The sequence below is a fragment of the Alosa alosa genome, chromosome 8 (genome assembly GCF_017589495.1).
Source record: "Alosa alosa isolate M-15738 ecotype Scorff River chromosome 8, AALO_Geno_1.1, whole genome shotgun sequence".
NCBI classification, from domain to species: Eukaryota; Metazoa; Chordata; class Actinopteri; order Clupeiformes; family Clupeidae; genus Alosa; species Alosa alosa.
In genome coordinates this window covers 272985-288363 of record NC_063196.1, presented here as the reverse complement: position 1 = coordinate 288363, position 15379 = coordinate 272985, and the positions used below count along the sequence as shown (strand labels likewise).

Below are 15379 nucleotides of genomic sequence, written 5' to 3'. Positions count from 1 at the left end.
TTTCTATTTCATATATTTGTTAATTTATATAGAGTGTATTTAGTGAATAATGTATAGCATGTTACTAGTAATTACTAGTAGATAAACATATTTAGTAATTTGAATGCTTCATATTGACGTTTAAGCTATAACACTTAGGCATATCTTTAATGTGTCGTGTAGGTCTAATTGAGTGCACATTGGTGATGAGTAGGTGTAATTGAGTGCCTGTCACTTTAAGAAAATGCGTGAGAGTAATTAGCCTCCCTTCAGCCTGACGGTTTTAGGCTAGTCGCTAGTGAATAAAAGTTGTGCATAGTGCATAAGGATATGTGGATGCAATTAATTATGTTTTCTATGTTATTAGATAAAATTAATGTTCAAAAAACTAACAAGTTGAAGACAATCTTTCTGGGATCAAGTGTTGACGTGACCTGAGCTAGCAGGATAGTTACCAAGGAGTTCTTTCCAGATGTAAAAGTTTGCCATGGTTGCGTAGTAGCCTATTTGCGTAAGCGCAAAGTGGTTCTCTCTCTCTCTCTCTCCGTGTGTGTGTGTGTCTGCGTCTGCATGAGGCCATGTTCAATTCAAATCGGTAGTTGATCCGTCCGGTCAATAGCACCACCTTCACCCCACTTCCACGCCACGCCGTCATCAGACGCATTATGATGGCTAGAGTTGCGGGACTTGAACAAATTATGCGCAATACCCGCAATCCCGCAGTGAAATTTAAGCCCTGAATCAGCATATCAGTCAGATCAGTCTTGCTGTATTTAGTCTATCAGTCATGCTGGCTAAAGCTGGATACTTCTAAACGATACCGAACGAGACAGACATCTACCTTGACGAGAAATATTGTGGACCAGAGCCGTATATCGCCATCTCCTGGCATGAGATCTCGTCACATCCCTATTCTCCATGAGACAGATTTTTGCCTTGACGAGAAATATCGTGATCTTTTTGTATCACCAGATCTCGTGGCACGATATCTCGTCACACCCCTAGCTTCCCCATGCTTATTTTACCCAATAGGTTTTCACATGGTTTACAGATCCAAAACAGAGTTTTATGCAAATGTAGAACACGGAAATGGAATTTTCGATGAGCACTAATTTGAAATACCCTTATATTTTGTGACTTTGTGATGAAATGGGAACAATGGAGACTCTCAGAAACACACTAAGCGTTAGAGATTTTTGTTGAACTGTTTGTAAAGCACCAGGGTGTCTGAAGAACTAAGGGGACTGAGTACCAGTTCAGCTGAATGTGCTACTGAATGCACTAGCTTTCTATCATTTTGATCTAATGATGATGATTTTCACCTCTCTCTGTAGATGCAGTGCAGTGTCTTGGTCTACCCACACCTCCTCCTCCACCACCCCTTCCTCCAGGTTCCAATGTAATCCCTGCCACCACTGGACCTCCACCTCAATTAGGCCCCCCTGCTCCTCCCCCTCCTCCCCTCCCTCCTATACTCACTCCATTGGCCCCACCTCCTCCTGGTTCTTTTCAACATGCCTCTGGACATGGACCTATCCCCACTCCTCCCCCACCTCCAGCCCCACCCCTGCCTAGTGGTCTGTTCACAATCTCACCCACATTGGAAGACAACCGGCCCTTGTCTGGCTTGGCGGCTGCCATTGCTGGAGCAAAACTGCGGAAAGTGCCAAGGGTGAGGAAACAATGCAGTACCACCCCTACCACTATCTTTACTTTGATATAGTTGTTGTTGGAATAGTCTTTTATTTCATCTAGATATCATGAAATCCCATATGATGCCCATCATTAAGTAGTATTAAGTAATTGATAGTGGTAACTGTTAATTAAGTAGTATTAAAGGGTGTTACGATGCACCGTGAATCGGCTAAAAATCTATACACGCGTGAAAATTACAACCAATTGAGAGAAAAAAAATAATCCTGCTGGACGTTGTCCCAAAAATAAATAAATAAATAATAATTTCATAGCTCTTTCATTGTAAAGCTACAGTATGTGCAACTTTACCAAAGAATAACAGTAGCAGGTAGCCTACCTTACAGCCTCCCCTTGCCCCTGTCTCTCTGTCCCACGCACATTTAATCCAGGAAAGGACTGTTATTGCTAAATTGCTATTAAATCCGGTTAGCACACTGCAAAAACTGCTAATCTAATCAAATCTAGCCAAGTGCTATTAATCTTATATTAAGATCAAAAAATCTAGTTAATACTGTTTTCAGTGTAAAGAGTCTTACCTAGTTCTTTCTCATAAAATCATTTGACTTAATGTAAGAAGAGTTTGACTCCTTTTAAGACGTCTCATCCTGAAAACAAGCACATTTTTTTTGACGCCAGTGCGTTAAGCAAATTTGTACCAAAAACAAGCAGATTTATCTGCTAGTGCGTTAAGTAAATTTGTCTCAATAAGACTCCTTAAAATAAGTCAGTCTTCCTAAATTAAGTCAAAATGATCTTTTGAGGAGAGTACTTGGTAAACCTCTTCATACTAAAAACAATCCCAAATAGATTGTTTGATCTTAATATAAGTTTAATAACACTTGGTTAGATTTGATTTTTTGCCGTGCATGATAGGCACACTGCAAAAACTGCTTATCTAACAAAATCTAACCAAGTGTTATTAATCTTATATCAAGATAAAAAAAAAACTAGTTGGTATTGTTTTCAGTATAAAGAGACTTACCTAGCGCTTTCTTGTGAAATCATTTGACTTATTTTTTTTTTTAAATTTACTTATTTTAAGACATCTCATCTTGAAAACAAGCAAATTTGTCTGCCAGTGCGCTAAGCAAATTGTCCTAAAAACAAGCAAATTTGTCTGCCAGTGCATTGAGCAAATTTGTCTTGATAAGACTCCTTAAAATAAGTTAAAGTCTTCTTAAATCAAGTCAAAATTATCTTTTGAGAGGGCGCTAGGTAAGCCTTTTCATACTAAAAACAATACCAAATAGATTTTTTAATCTTAATATAAGATCAATAACACTTGGTTAGATTTCATTTTTTTCAGTGCAGTAGAATATGATAAACCAGCCAATTGGGTTAGGCGTACTTTGTTTACAATATTTCCAGGCTACAACTAGTGCTGCTGATTGCTGAAGCAGTAAGACACAGAAAAAGGTAGAAAGAGCTGTTGGAGCCTAATGTAGCTTAACAGCACCTAGGCTATATACTGTACCTAGGCTATAACATATTTCCTGCGGGAAACACTGACTGCACTGATTTAACTAAAGAAATCATGAGAAAAGTGCATTGTGAACTTAAAATTGTGAATCATATCCTATCGTGTCGAATCGTGAGTTTAGCGTGTCGTTACATCCCTAGTATTGAAGTTATTCAAGCTTACATAACACACATGTATTTTTGAGTCCTGAAGTACAAACTAAATGATTGATCTACATCTCCAAGTTGTGGCATTGTTTTGTATGTTTGCGGCACTCTAACCATAAGCTTCAACATGCGCCTTTATGTTAGATATACATTTTCTTTATCAATCTCTACATAGAGACTTCCAAACAAACTTGAAAATAAATGTGTTTGCGCGGTATGCAATATACTGTATTCTGCACTTATATTGGATCCAACAAAGTAAATTACAGAATTAGATTGGTGTTCTGCTTTACATAGTTTCAGTAGGGTGTCCTATATCATTTTGTGGAGTAATATGAGCTTGTGTTTACAGAGTGATGAGGCCTCAGGTGCAGGTGGAGGAGCTGTAGTAGGTGCGGGTGGTGTTAAAGCAGAGGCTGCCCGAGGCAATGGACCACTTCCTGGGGGAGGAGGTCTGATGGAGGAAATGAGTGCTCTATTAGCTCGGAGGTGAAACCAGTACTTTTTTTAATGTTTATTTTTTTGGAAGGTGTCAGTCTAATACACTAGAACATTTATATTGCCTTAGTAGAGGTTGCAGTAGGATTTCTATACCTTTTTTGTGATTTAAGGGAACCATTTGAAAGGCTTTTCTAAGCCTTCTTGGATGGTGGAAAAACTCTTTACTTGAAGTAATGAACATGTATGAGTACAAGTTATAAATATGTTGTCTTCGTTGAAAGGTACATCTTTTTTTTTCTGACACAGAAGAAGAATTGCGGAAAAGGGATCATCGCCTGAGCCAGAGCAGAGAACAGTAAGTATCTAGCGATGCAGTTCTGCAAGTGAATATGAGGCTGTTTGGACCACAGCAGCTATTGGCAATTTCAGATGTGATCAGTAATGAGGAGTATTCACAGTGGGCCAGTAACATTTTGGGGTTGGGCACTGGAGTCTTGTGATATTAAAAAATATCACTTTTTGTAGAAATTCTCTTCTGCACTCTCCAGGTGCCTCATGTACAAAGCTTGGGTACACACAAAAATGTGCCATCTTTCACGCTCATGGTCTATTAGAGATGCGCGGTTCGCGGTTACAGCCGCGGACTCCGCGGTTAAACCGCGGATCGGGCGGATGACTTGAAGAAATATAATATTTTAATTAAATTCGGGCGGGTGGCGGTTGAACCAATCAAACGCATCAATACATTAAAACAACCAGCGGATGGCGGGCGGGTGCGGTTTTGAAAATTGGTCAAAAAACGTTGGTGCGGATGGATGGCGGATGGATGATAAGTTTTGCTATGCGGTTACGGTTGAAATAATAGCCCATCCACGCATCTCTATGGTCTATGGATGGACCAAGGAATCAGGGTCTTGAGAACCAGTTTTTATGACACTTCCAGCAGTCCCCACAGCCTGCAGAGAACTTATCAAATGTTGCTGTAAAGGGGTATTGTTCCACCTGCAAATGTGGCAAAGCAAGTCTAGACTGCTCACCTCTGCAATTGCAACTCTAACAACTCATATTTATCAATTACAGGGCCAATAACGATTATATTGCTAATACTTTGACATGGATTGAAGCTTTAGTTATGTAAAAGTTCATAAACATAAATAAATATATAAAATGTTAACTTTGGGATTCATTTGAACACTTTATCTTGTGCAGGAACTTGAAAATCGCTGTTTTTAAGCATATTTCATTGATGATAATAATTATATACTTCTAATATGACATGTTACAAAAAAGAAAAAAATTAGCACCTCAGTGACAATATTTTCACTACGCCACCGGACTATATAGCCTAGAGTAAAAAATTACTTTAAGGCCTAGAATGCACACTAACAGTGCAATATTCCATGAACACTAACCTTGTGTCTCTTCGGTGTGGCGCTATAACAGTTAAATTATCATTTTGTGTTATTTAATTTCTCTATGTTCACATCTAGGTGTCTGTTCTGTTTAGTAACCTAGCTCACGGTAGGAACGGTTTAAAAAGTTTCAAAATAAAAGCCCCCCCCCAAAACAGAATTGCAAATATGCCAAAAAAAGTACATGCAACATGAGAATTGCATTAATGGTAATAGAATTAAAAAATATTGAAAATCGAATTGAATCGTTACCTTAAAATCTAAAATTAAATCAATTCGATGATTTGGAGAAGCATGACACACCTAATTGATTATCTATGAATCAGTTGAGGAGTATTAATCAGGACCTGCTATCTGGCTTTACCAAACCTCACTAGGGAAGGCTGTCTTTTTCCTGACATCTTTTAAATGATTTTCTGTCCTCTCCCTCCTATTCTGACAGGATATAAACTGCATGTTTCCTTTATGTCTATGTAAAAGTCTGAAAAATTAGTCCATTTTGTATCATGTTGTCATGTGGTTGTAGCGGGAATGTTGCCTTATTCATATGCAAATTGCACAATTTGAAATGACCACTGCAGACAATGTCAGAGCCTTCTAGGGGGGTCCAGGGGCATGCTCCCCCGTAAGAAAATATTGCATATTTTAACATTTAAATACATCAATCTGGTGCACATGCACACTCAGGTGGAATAGTTATTATGAAGGTCACAACCACAAAGCATATTTGCTGAGTTTCACAGTTCAGAAATGGTCAAAATAGTGTACATTTCAGCACCCCATGAAAATTTGCAGTCACCTGTGTTGTTCAGCTAGTCAATCTAAGACAAGATAGTTATATTGGTCATTGTAATGGCCATCTATACATGCAGGACAGTCTGGGCTACCCATATCTGGGAAAGTACTATGTAATAATATTTGATGTCGTATGTCAGCCTTTATATATATATATATATATATATATATATATATATATATATATATATATATATATATATATATATATATATATATATATTAAAAAAAACTTATACCACAGGTAGGTTACACAGAGTTTGTTATCCTTTCCCCCCTAAAACCTCCTGTCACTAGCTAGATGCTTTTGAATTTAACATGGTTTAAACTCATATGTTGCAGTAGAAGTTCTCTGTCACTGCGAAAGGAAACTAGCCTATTTGGAATATTCTGTAGGCCTGCTGTTCCTTTTATGTGAACAATTTAACTGACTGATCAAGTTTTCATTAGGCTATTGAATGCTTCAAATGCTATATACTTAATTCACCATTAGCTAGATTAGCGTGGTTCTATACACAGTTGTCATTTAATTGCAGTGTTTTGTAGGGTATTTAAAGCATTTCACGTTCATCACTCAGTTGTGGTGTAGGCCTATGTCTTGTCTATGTCTTGAGTGATTGCTGTCCCTTTAAATATCTGGGACTTTAAATGACATTTTCGCTCCATGCTGTTTTGTTGATGGACAACACCGTCTTTGATTCAGTTTTCCTACGGGTCATTCCACATCAGTTCAACCAGGGCCCACGCACTTAGGTCTCAAAAAATTCTGAAAAAATTACCAGGTGTACCTATGTTACCCAGGAGACACACTGTAAAATTACTCTTATGTAAGATCAATACTTTCCAAGATACAGACAGTTTTATAGGGGGAGGGGGTGTCGATTTTGCTCGGCCTCTTTTTTTTGTCAAAGTTCACAAGTCCACAGCGCAAGAACTAAACCATGTAGGAGGCTCAAATTGTGCATGCTGGTACATAAATAGGAATAGTATGTAGCAAAATCGTCACGTTTGGTCTGTATAATCCTGCATGGTCATAGCTGTCCCTCAAAGTTGATACAAATTGTATTGGAGTTTTTGGCTGGGCTCTGTTTAAGCCTTCCAAAGTCATATTTTTACTCAACATAGGCTCTTGATTTATTTTTCTCACTGAGATAAGTAGAAACACTCTCACAAAAAACAATGAACAGAAAATAAATCCCTTCAGGGTCTGAACAGCAGACCTCACAAGTCTGAAAAATCATTTTGGTTATCATTTTCAGAGCACCCAAACACCTTGTGGGAATTTACAAAGATTTTTTAAATAGGTTTTTCTTTATTCTCCATGATCCCTTCTTTTTGAAAACACCAATTTGACTTGTCTTATGCAAATCTTTCTTTTTTATTTTCCACCCTGAACATGGGCAAAATGCCCCATTGACATCAATATAAAAAAATAATTAAAAGTAAGCAATTGTTTTTACTTGTTTTCTTGCAATTCCCACATAGCATTAGATACTAGCCCTAGGTTGCATTAAAACATTTTTTGTCGGTTACTGTCTATGACTAGTTTGAACTTTGTTACTGATAGGCGGAATAATTTTATTATTATAGGCCTACGGTTCTGGATGATCACAGTCAGATGGCAGTGCCAGCGTCAGCTGAACGAAAGCTAATCAAGTCCACAGTTGCGTGTTAAAACTTCCAGCTGAAGTGGCTATACTGCGGAGGTAATATAGCACAAACTGAGAAAGTTGCCATCTAGCCTATATTTTCTTAGCTGCTATCTGAACGATTGGCTACCGCTCCTTTGCTACATGACCAAATATTATTAGATGAGTGACAGAAGCACCGCATTAACCAGCGGGCCCATATGAGAAACGCTGCTCTGGTTCCTCTGGTAGCCTGCAGTAAAGCATCCCTGATCAGACACCCCCCTCCCCTTTAAAAAAACACTTTGGATCTGCACGATTCACACAATCACCCAAACTAACTAAATAGTTTACATTAGAATACATTATAACTTCGGGCCAATGTTGGAAAACAAGTAGAAATTTGTTGCAATTTCAAAACCGGATTATGTGTTAAGTGAAGAGTTTGTGAGATATTTCATCAAGAGTAATGGGTGTGCAGAATGCAAATATGATTACATTACAAAGTAAGTAAGAGTAAAAACTCGTAATTCTGATTCTTGAAAAACATTAAAAAAAACACACTGTCACCTATTGTGGGTACTGTGGAGGGAGAACCATCACAACAATTCTGAAAACTGGTGAAGTCAGGTAATTTTAAACTTAATTTTAAAGTTAAATCGCGTTGCAATAGTTATACTTTGGTCCCTAAAGTTGTTAGTAGTCATTTTGCAACTCAGCGGCAGACTGATATTACCAAGGCTACTACTAGGTATCCCCATTGGAGTGCGCTTTACTGTTTACTTTTCGGCGCAGTACTACTAACCGGAGCAAGTATAATTCCGCCGCTGCTAAGAAACTAGTCCCTCAAAATGTAATGCGATCGTTGAAATGCAAGGATAGAATAACGTTAGAAATAACACTGTCAATACAGACATTTACATCGATAGTCTGCCGTTATAATTTATTTGCCTCGGGTGTACTTTGGAGTGGGTAAGACTGTCTTTAGTGGCAGGCTAGCACATACCGTTGACTTGCGCTAGCCTAGCACCTGCGAACTCTGCAATTAGAAGGACTGGATGAAACGTGTTGAAAACGGTCTCCACTGATAAATATCACACTTGCTTACTTGGAAATGAGGTCCTATGTCCAAAATCCTGAACCACCCCTTTAAAATTTAAAGTTACTGACTATTCCTATTGAAGAGCAGCTATAATGTTAAGTCCCATAGACCTAGGCCCCTATCTTGCACCCGGCACAAGGTGCCACAAAGCGCAACACAAAGCTTATTCTTATCTTACACCCAGTCAGTGGTGGATTTTTTTTTCTTTTATTAAACCGTGCACCCAGGGGTGTGGTAATTAGCATCACAGGGGTGTGGCATGATCCAAATATTGCTATCTTACACCCTCTAAAAATCATTATGCCACTGACCAAGAAAAACACATTTAAATGAGAAAACCATGTTAACAAATTACTTACATCGTACTTACATCAACCTTACACCATCGGAGAGTGAGGTGTAACATTTAAATTATAACTTAGTGTTTTGTTGAAACACTCCTCTGCAGGATAAATATTAGGATTTTTATTCAGTCATTTGGACATTATTGGGGTAAGTGTTTTAATAAAAATAATTTTGGCAAATAATAGACAAGTGCAGATGCGTGTAGGCTATGCTCTGCTAGTCACAAACAGGTTTTAGTTTACTAAATGGTTTAGTGGAATACCTGTTCCATATGGTCTCGCGTGCAAGCAGATTCCTTCAAATGCGCCGGTGACTATCAAAATACCGATGCGCTGTTTGAAGTTGTGCTGCTTGCTGTTAAACCAGATGTCATTCTCATTGGTTTAAAGGATGCTCAAAACACACCCATGACTGATTAAGAAACATAAGAAGAACCTTTTTTGCGCCAGGCGCCCGACGTTTGATCACATAATTGCGCCATTAAATTAGTGAATGTAGACTGGCCACACCTTTAATGTGTATAAACATTACGCCTCTGACCATCCGTTTCTGATTGTCAATATAGAGCCCTTGATTTCAAAAAAATGCGAAAACAGAAATGATCTACCAAAAATATTTTTCCCTACAAATCGCTGGTTATTAGCGGGTTTGATCCAGCAAGCCCACAGCATGGCAAAGCTGTTCACCCAGTTTTTGCACGGACTACTGCTCCTAGAGCGTTTGAGCTATCGGCACGGTTCCAACTCTAACAATTCAGGTTCGAACCGGTGTAGCTTGCTTACATTTTTCGTGTGGCTGCCCCTTGTCGTTTTTGCGTTATTCACGTTTTTCAGCGTTTTTTGGCCCCATTGAAATGAATGGTGGAATGTTCAGTTGTTGTTGACATCACAGCTCTAACGGCTAAAGCTTGCACCTGGCAGAGTTCTAAGCCATCTGGCAGCTGCCTAATGGGCTGGGCTGGGCTGTCTGTGTATGTGAAGGTGTGTGCATGTAACTTTTGACCCGTATGTCCGATTTTCAAAAATGAGGTACCGTTGGAATCCATCCTGAGGACGCACAATAAATAAAGTGACCGATGACCACAAGGGGCGCTATAATTCGCAACACTTTCTTGTATCGACATCAAATTTGGTACATGGACTTGGGACACCATCCTGAGGACACGAAAAAAACCTTTTCGACTTTCGACCACTAGGGGGACGCTAAAGTTACAGGAAATTAGCTAATATCTCAGCAAGGCTTTCAGATATCAGAAGCAAACTTGGTTCATGGACTCGGGACCACATCCTAAGGACGCACAATAAATGTAGTCACCGTTGACCACAAGGGGCGCTATTATTACCAACACTTTCTCGTATCGACACCAGACTTGGTACGTAGACTCGGGACCACATCCTGAGGATGCACAATAAATTTAGTCACCGTTGACCACAAGGGGCGCTATAATTAGCAACACTTTCTTGTATCGACACCAAACTTGCTACGTGGACTCGGGACTACATCCTGAGGATGCACAATAAATGTAGTCACCGTTGACCACAAGGGGCACTATAATTAGCAACACTTTCTCGTTTCGACACCAAACTTGGTACGTAGACTTAGGACCACATCCTGAGGACGCACAATAAATTTAGTCACCATTGACCGCAAGGGGCACTATAATTAGCAAAACTTTCTTGTATCTACACCAAACTTGGTACGTTGACTTTTGACCACATCCTGAGGACGCACAGTACATTTAGTAACGTTTGATCACTAGGGCGGCGCTAGAGGAACAGAAAGTGCTGACGCATGTCAGTTGCAGTGCAGTTGAGAGACCCTGGGCAATGGGCAAGTGGTGCAGTAGAGACCTTTAGGCAATTGGCAGGCGAAGCAGTAGAGACCTTGGCAATGTCAAATTTATCTGCCATCTCAGCAGCTCAAGTATTTGCAACATGCTTGGCCCCCTCATTGCTGCTTTGCAGCTATATTTCTTGTTGAGTTTTCTTTTTCCTTTTCTTCTTATGTTTGAGCAGGAGAGAATACGCATACAGGCACACAATAGGCTACTTGTTGTTTTCTTTTACTCGGCTTTCTATATATGGTTATCAGCACACAATGTTGAGCTAATTCACTAACTCAATACTCATCATGGATATCACAAGTTTAAACAACGAAAACAGAAAGGATGGAGGCAGAAAAGCTAGAGGAGTTATTCAAGATGGACAAGAACAAGGTTGGCTAAGCAATTGGTGTGCTTGTCAGAACGACTGCACTACAGCTGTTTAAAGCCAGCCGTTACAGTACGCTATAACAAAACTAAAGGTAGCTTCAGCCTGTATAGGGATGTATAAAGTTGTGTGTGTGTGGGGTGATGGGTGTGCGTACCATAGCATTAATTCCTGCAGGCGCCCCTGTATACTTACAGTATACTTACTTACTTAAATTTAGAGGGTATAACAATTTCCCTCCAGTTATTACCTGCTCCTAGAGCAGGGCTATTCAACAGCCAGACAGGAAAACCACTGGGTCATTGTGGGCCACTCAAAATACGGTGTTGCTAAAATTACTCCTATTGTGGCTATTAGAGACATGCATTCATGAGTATCCAGCTACATTTAATGAGTTAAGTAAAATACATTCACACACACAAAAAAAAACACCACTGTATGTGGTGTCTTTTATTCTGAGATACATCAATAGGCTCTCAAAACAATTCCAAACAGACATAAGGTGCGTATAGAGCAAATCTATATAAAGTATTTGTCAAATAAACCAGTAAAACAGTATTAGGGGATGGGATATATAACATTTACACCCAACTTCTGTCATAACTCATATTTTTTTAAATAAATCAGTGAAAAGGTATCCTAACAAACAAGCAGCTTTTTAATGTCCCTGTCATATTTCATATTTGTTAAATAAACCACAGTGAAACATTAACTGCTGCCATTGGTCAATTCTTCTGTAGGTTACCTGACAGCTCAGTTTGAGAGGCGCAAGCCATGCAACATTGTTTATTTTTGATGCCAATATTTTATTGATTTGATCTATAGCCATAGAAGCTAGACTTGAAAACAGGCGGCAGGTAAAATCCAACAGGCCGCATTCACCCCGCGGATCAGTAGTTGAATAGCCCTCTCCTAGAGCTTTTCAGATATTGCCACTGCTCCAACACTGAAAGGCACTGTTAGAATGCATGCCAGGTTCAGCGTAGCATATTCCACTGCTCATGTTGGTGACCACACCAGGGCAAGCACACTTTCGCAGTTCATCCGGAAATGCAGTTATCATTTAAATGATATAATAATAATAATAATAATAATAATAATAATAATAACTAGAATGTAATGCCAGAGGAATTACAATAGTGGATGGAAAGCTGCTGGCTTAATGTTGGTGGGGAAATTCCTGGGAAAAAAAAACATTAAATCACTTAATCTTTGAGTTCATACAAACCCTCGTACCAAAAGACCTTGTGTGTCAAGGAGTTCTTGAGATATAACATTCAAGATGTTTTTGACCTTGACATTTGACCTCCAACATCAATTCACTTCATCTTACAAATACTCATACCAAATTTCAGGCATGTATGTCAAGGCATTCTTGAGATATCGCACTTAGTGTTCATTGACTTGACCTTTGACCTCCAACATCAACTCACTTCATCTTTGAGTCCATACAAACACTTTTACCAAATTTGAAGCATATGCGTCAAACCGTTCTGGAGATATAATGCGCAAAGCATGAGATATGGCTGTGACTTTTATTGACACAAGGGAAACACTTAAACAGGATGTGTAGTTTTAGGGAGCACCAGATTGTATGCATTAGAACCTGAGACAGTTGATTTCACAGGTGACACCTGTGTCAGTGTTCTAATTAGCCCGGGAACTACTCGGGGAGCTTAACAAGCGCAGCTGCCTTTAGGCCATTATGACATCACAGCCTTTGAAGTCTAAGGGGGGAAAATTAGCTTTTTAACATTTTTAATCCCCTATTTCTCAAAAAGTATAAACTTTTTAAAAAATCTGAAAAAATAACTCTCTTGCCCCACTCCAGACCTTCACAACGGTTATTTCAACATGTCTGTACATTAAGCGGTTAGAGTCGCATTAATTCTTGAAAAGGTAAAAAGAAAAGGTTATAATAATAACTAGAATGTAATGCCAAAGGAATCACAATAGTGGATGGAAAGCTGCTAAAGTTGGTGGGGATTTTCCTGAAAAAAAAACATTAAATCACTTAATCTTTGAGTTCATACAAACCCTCGTACCAAAAGACCTTGTGTGTCAAGGCGTTCTTGAGATATAACACTCAAGGTGTTTTTCACCTTGACATTTGACCTTTGACCTCCATATCCACATCAATTCACTTCATCTTTGAATCCATACAAATACTCATACCAAATTTCAGGCATGTATGTCAAGGCATTCTTGAGATATCGCACTCAGAGTGTTCATTGACTTGACCATTGACCTTTGACCTCCAACATCAACTCACTTCATCTTTGAGTCATACAAACACTTGTACCAAATTTGAAGCACATGCGTCAAACCGTTCTGGAGATATAATGCGCAAAGCATGAGATATGGCTGTGTCTTTTATTTTGACACACGGGAAACACTTAAACAGGATGTGTAGTTTTAGGGAGCACCAGATTGTATGCATTTCAAGATAGTGGATTCCATCCACTATAATAACTAGAAAATGTAATTCCAGGGAATTACCATTGCATGTAAAAGCAAACTGCTGTGTATAACATTACTTACAGTATGATTATTCAGATTACATAGACTTACAGCATTCTTGAAAACCACGTTCTTGGTTAGATGTTAGCTTAGAGTATATAGCAGTCAGTACAAATAAATGGTTAATTCAATATTGATCAACATTCTTTGTTTTAATACAGTACTGCAGTAACAGCAGAATGATACTCAGAACACACTAATGAACACTTAACAACCAATGCAAGCTTCAAGTCAAAAAAATCAAAGTTGTTGAAACCAATTTTAAAGTTAACCAATAATGATATGGGAGAAAACAGATGTCCACTGAATTTGCATTCTTACAGAACTTGATGATGCCAAACATATTATCCTAAAACAGATATATTAATCAGTTATCAGTATTTTGAACTGGCAGCAACAGCTAGAGGGTAATAGGTCAAATTTAATGGTGATATACAGTGGGTCCCCGTTAAGTTTGGACGGGTTCCTTCATGAATCACGCACCCCATTTTCTCAGCAGAAATGGCACAAACTGCAGTTGACACAAACAACCACAAGGTGTCACTTGGGTGCCACTACTATTTTTGATGCGACTGACTTACGGCTTCCATGGCCTTGGCGGGGCACGGAACTTAAATTGATCACGGTAGTTTAAGCTTACACTTGACAAAACATTCTAATATGAAAATGTAGATGCAATTGTTGTAAAATGGTACAGCTCCTTTAAGAAAGCACCGTGTGCAGGTATGGAGAGAGAGAAAGCGAGAGGGGATAGGCCTATGTGTGTTAGAACTTAGCGTGTGGAAAAAGTATGTGCTGTTGAGACTGGAGCGAGTCATATTCAAAATAATGCAAAAAAAAAGCAATTATCCTCATTCATTGCAACCAAAGCATGCCTGCTTGCCGGCGTTCAAGCTAAAAAAATATATCAAAGCACCTTTTGCGTTTGAATGTATACGAAAAAATGTTTAAACAGCTGGACAAATGATTTAGCTAATTGATTATATAACCTGTACACCAGCAATTGTTGAACATTTACCTGTACAAGTACATTGACAGTAGCCCAGCCTAACAGCATGTTGTAGGCCTACTGTAGAAATTTCACTTAAATTGCAACCGCAACATGCCTGCTTGCCAACGTTCAAACGACAACGAAAAAGATAATAAAACAACAAGAGGGTTGAGTCTGAATGACACTGAGTTTTTAGACACTGAGTTTTTGTAGTTAAGAAATATTTTCGTATAAAAAAATGGTCATTCTTCAATCTCCTTCACTGACGCCTATGGAAAAGGCTTAACGTCCCAAAACAACGATCAATGATCATCAAATTTCTCTCCTCATAACCATCTATAGAAAAGTGTTTTTTCTTTTCTTTTTGAGCACATCCGAATCCCAGGACATAACGCACTGGACCTTATAATAGGCTCGAGATATAATTCCAAAGGGGGCAGATAGGGGCCACTGCACTTAAAACTTAAAAAGATGAAGCTTTCCGAACTTTGAATTTGCGATCAGTGACTGGCATCGGGTGAACGAAGCTTTTCGAAGTTGAACAGGCTATTAAAAACGATTTGCGCACCTCCATGTCACAGGAGAGACTGGGCTCTCCCTTCTATGAAAAAGACGTTAGGCTACCTGCAAACTGG

The 15379-nt window shown here is 38.9% G+C and overlaps 1 protein-coding gene across 6 annotated transcripts in view; it reads left to right on the top strand.

Moving 5' to 3' along the window:
- The window catches only part of enah (ENAH actin regulator), a 237346-nt gene that overhangs the window by 173088 nt on the left and 48879 nt on the right, over positions 1-15379 (top strand). For all 6 annotated transcript variants that reach the window (XM_048249978.1, XM_048249976.1, XM_048249977.1 and 3 more), the window contains 3 exons: positions 1314-1651; positions 3653-3789; positions 4048-4096. In XM_048249978.1, coding sequence (XP_048105935.1) covers positions 1314-1651; positions 3653-3789; positions 4048-4096 — 524 coding nt within the window. The remainder of the gene's footprint in view (positions 1-1313; positions 1652-3652; positions 3790-4047; positions 4097-15379) is intronic.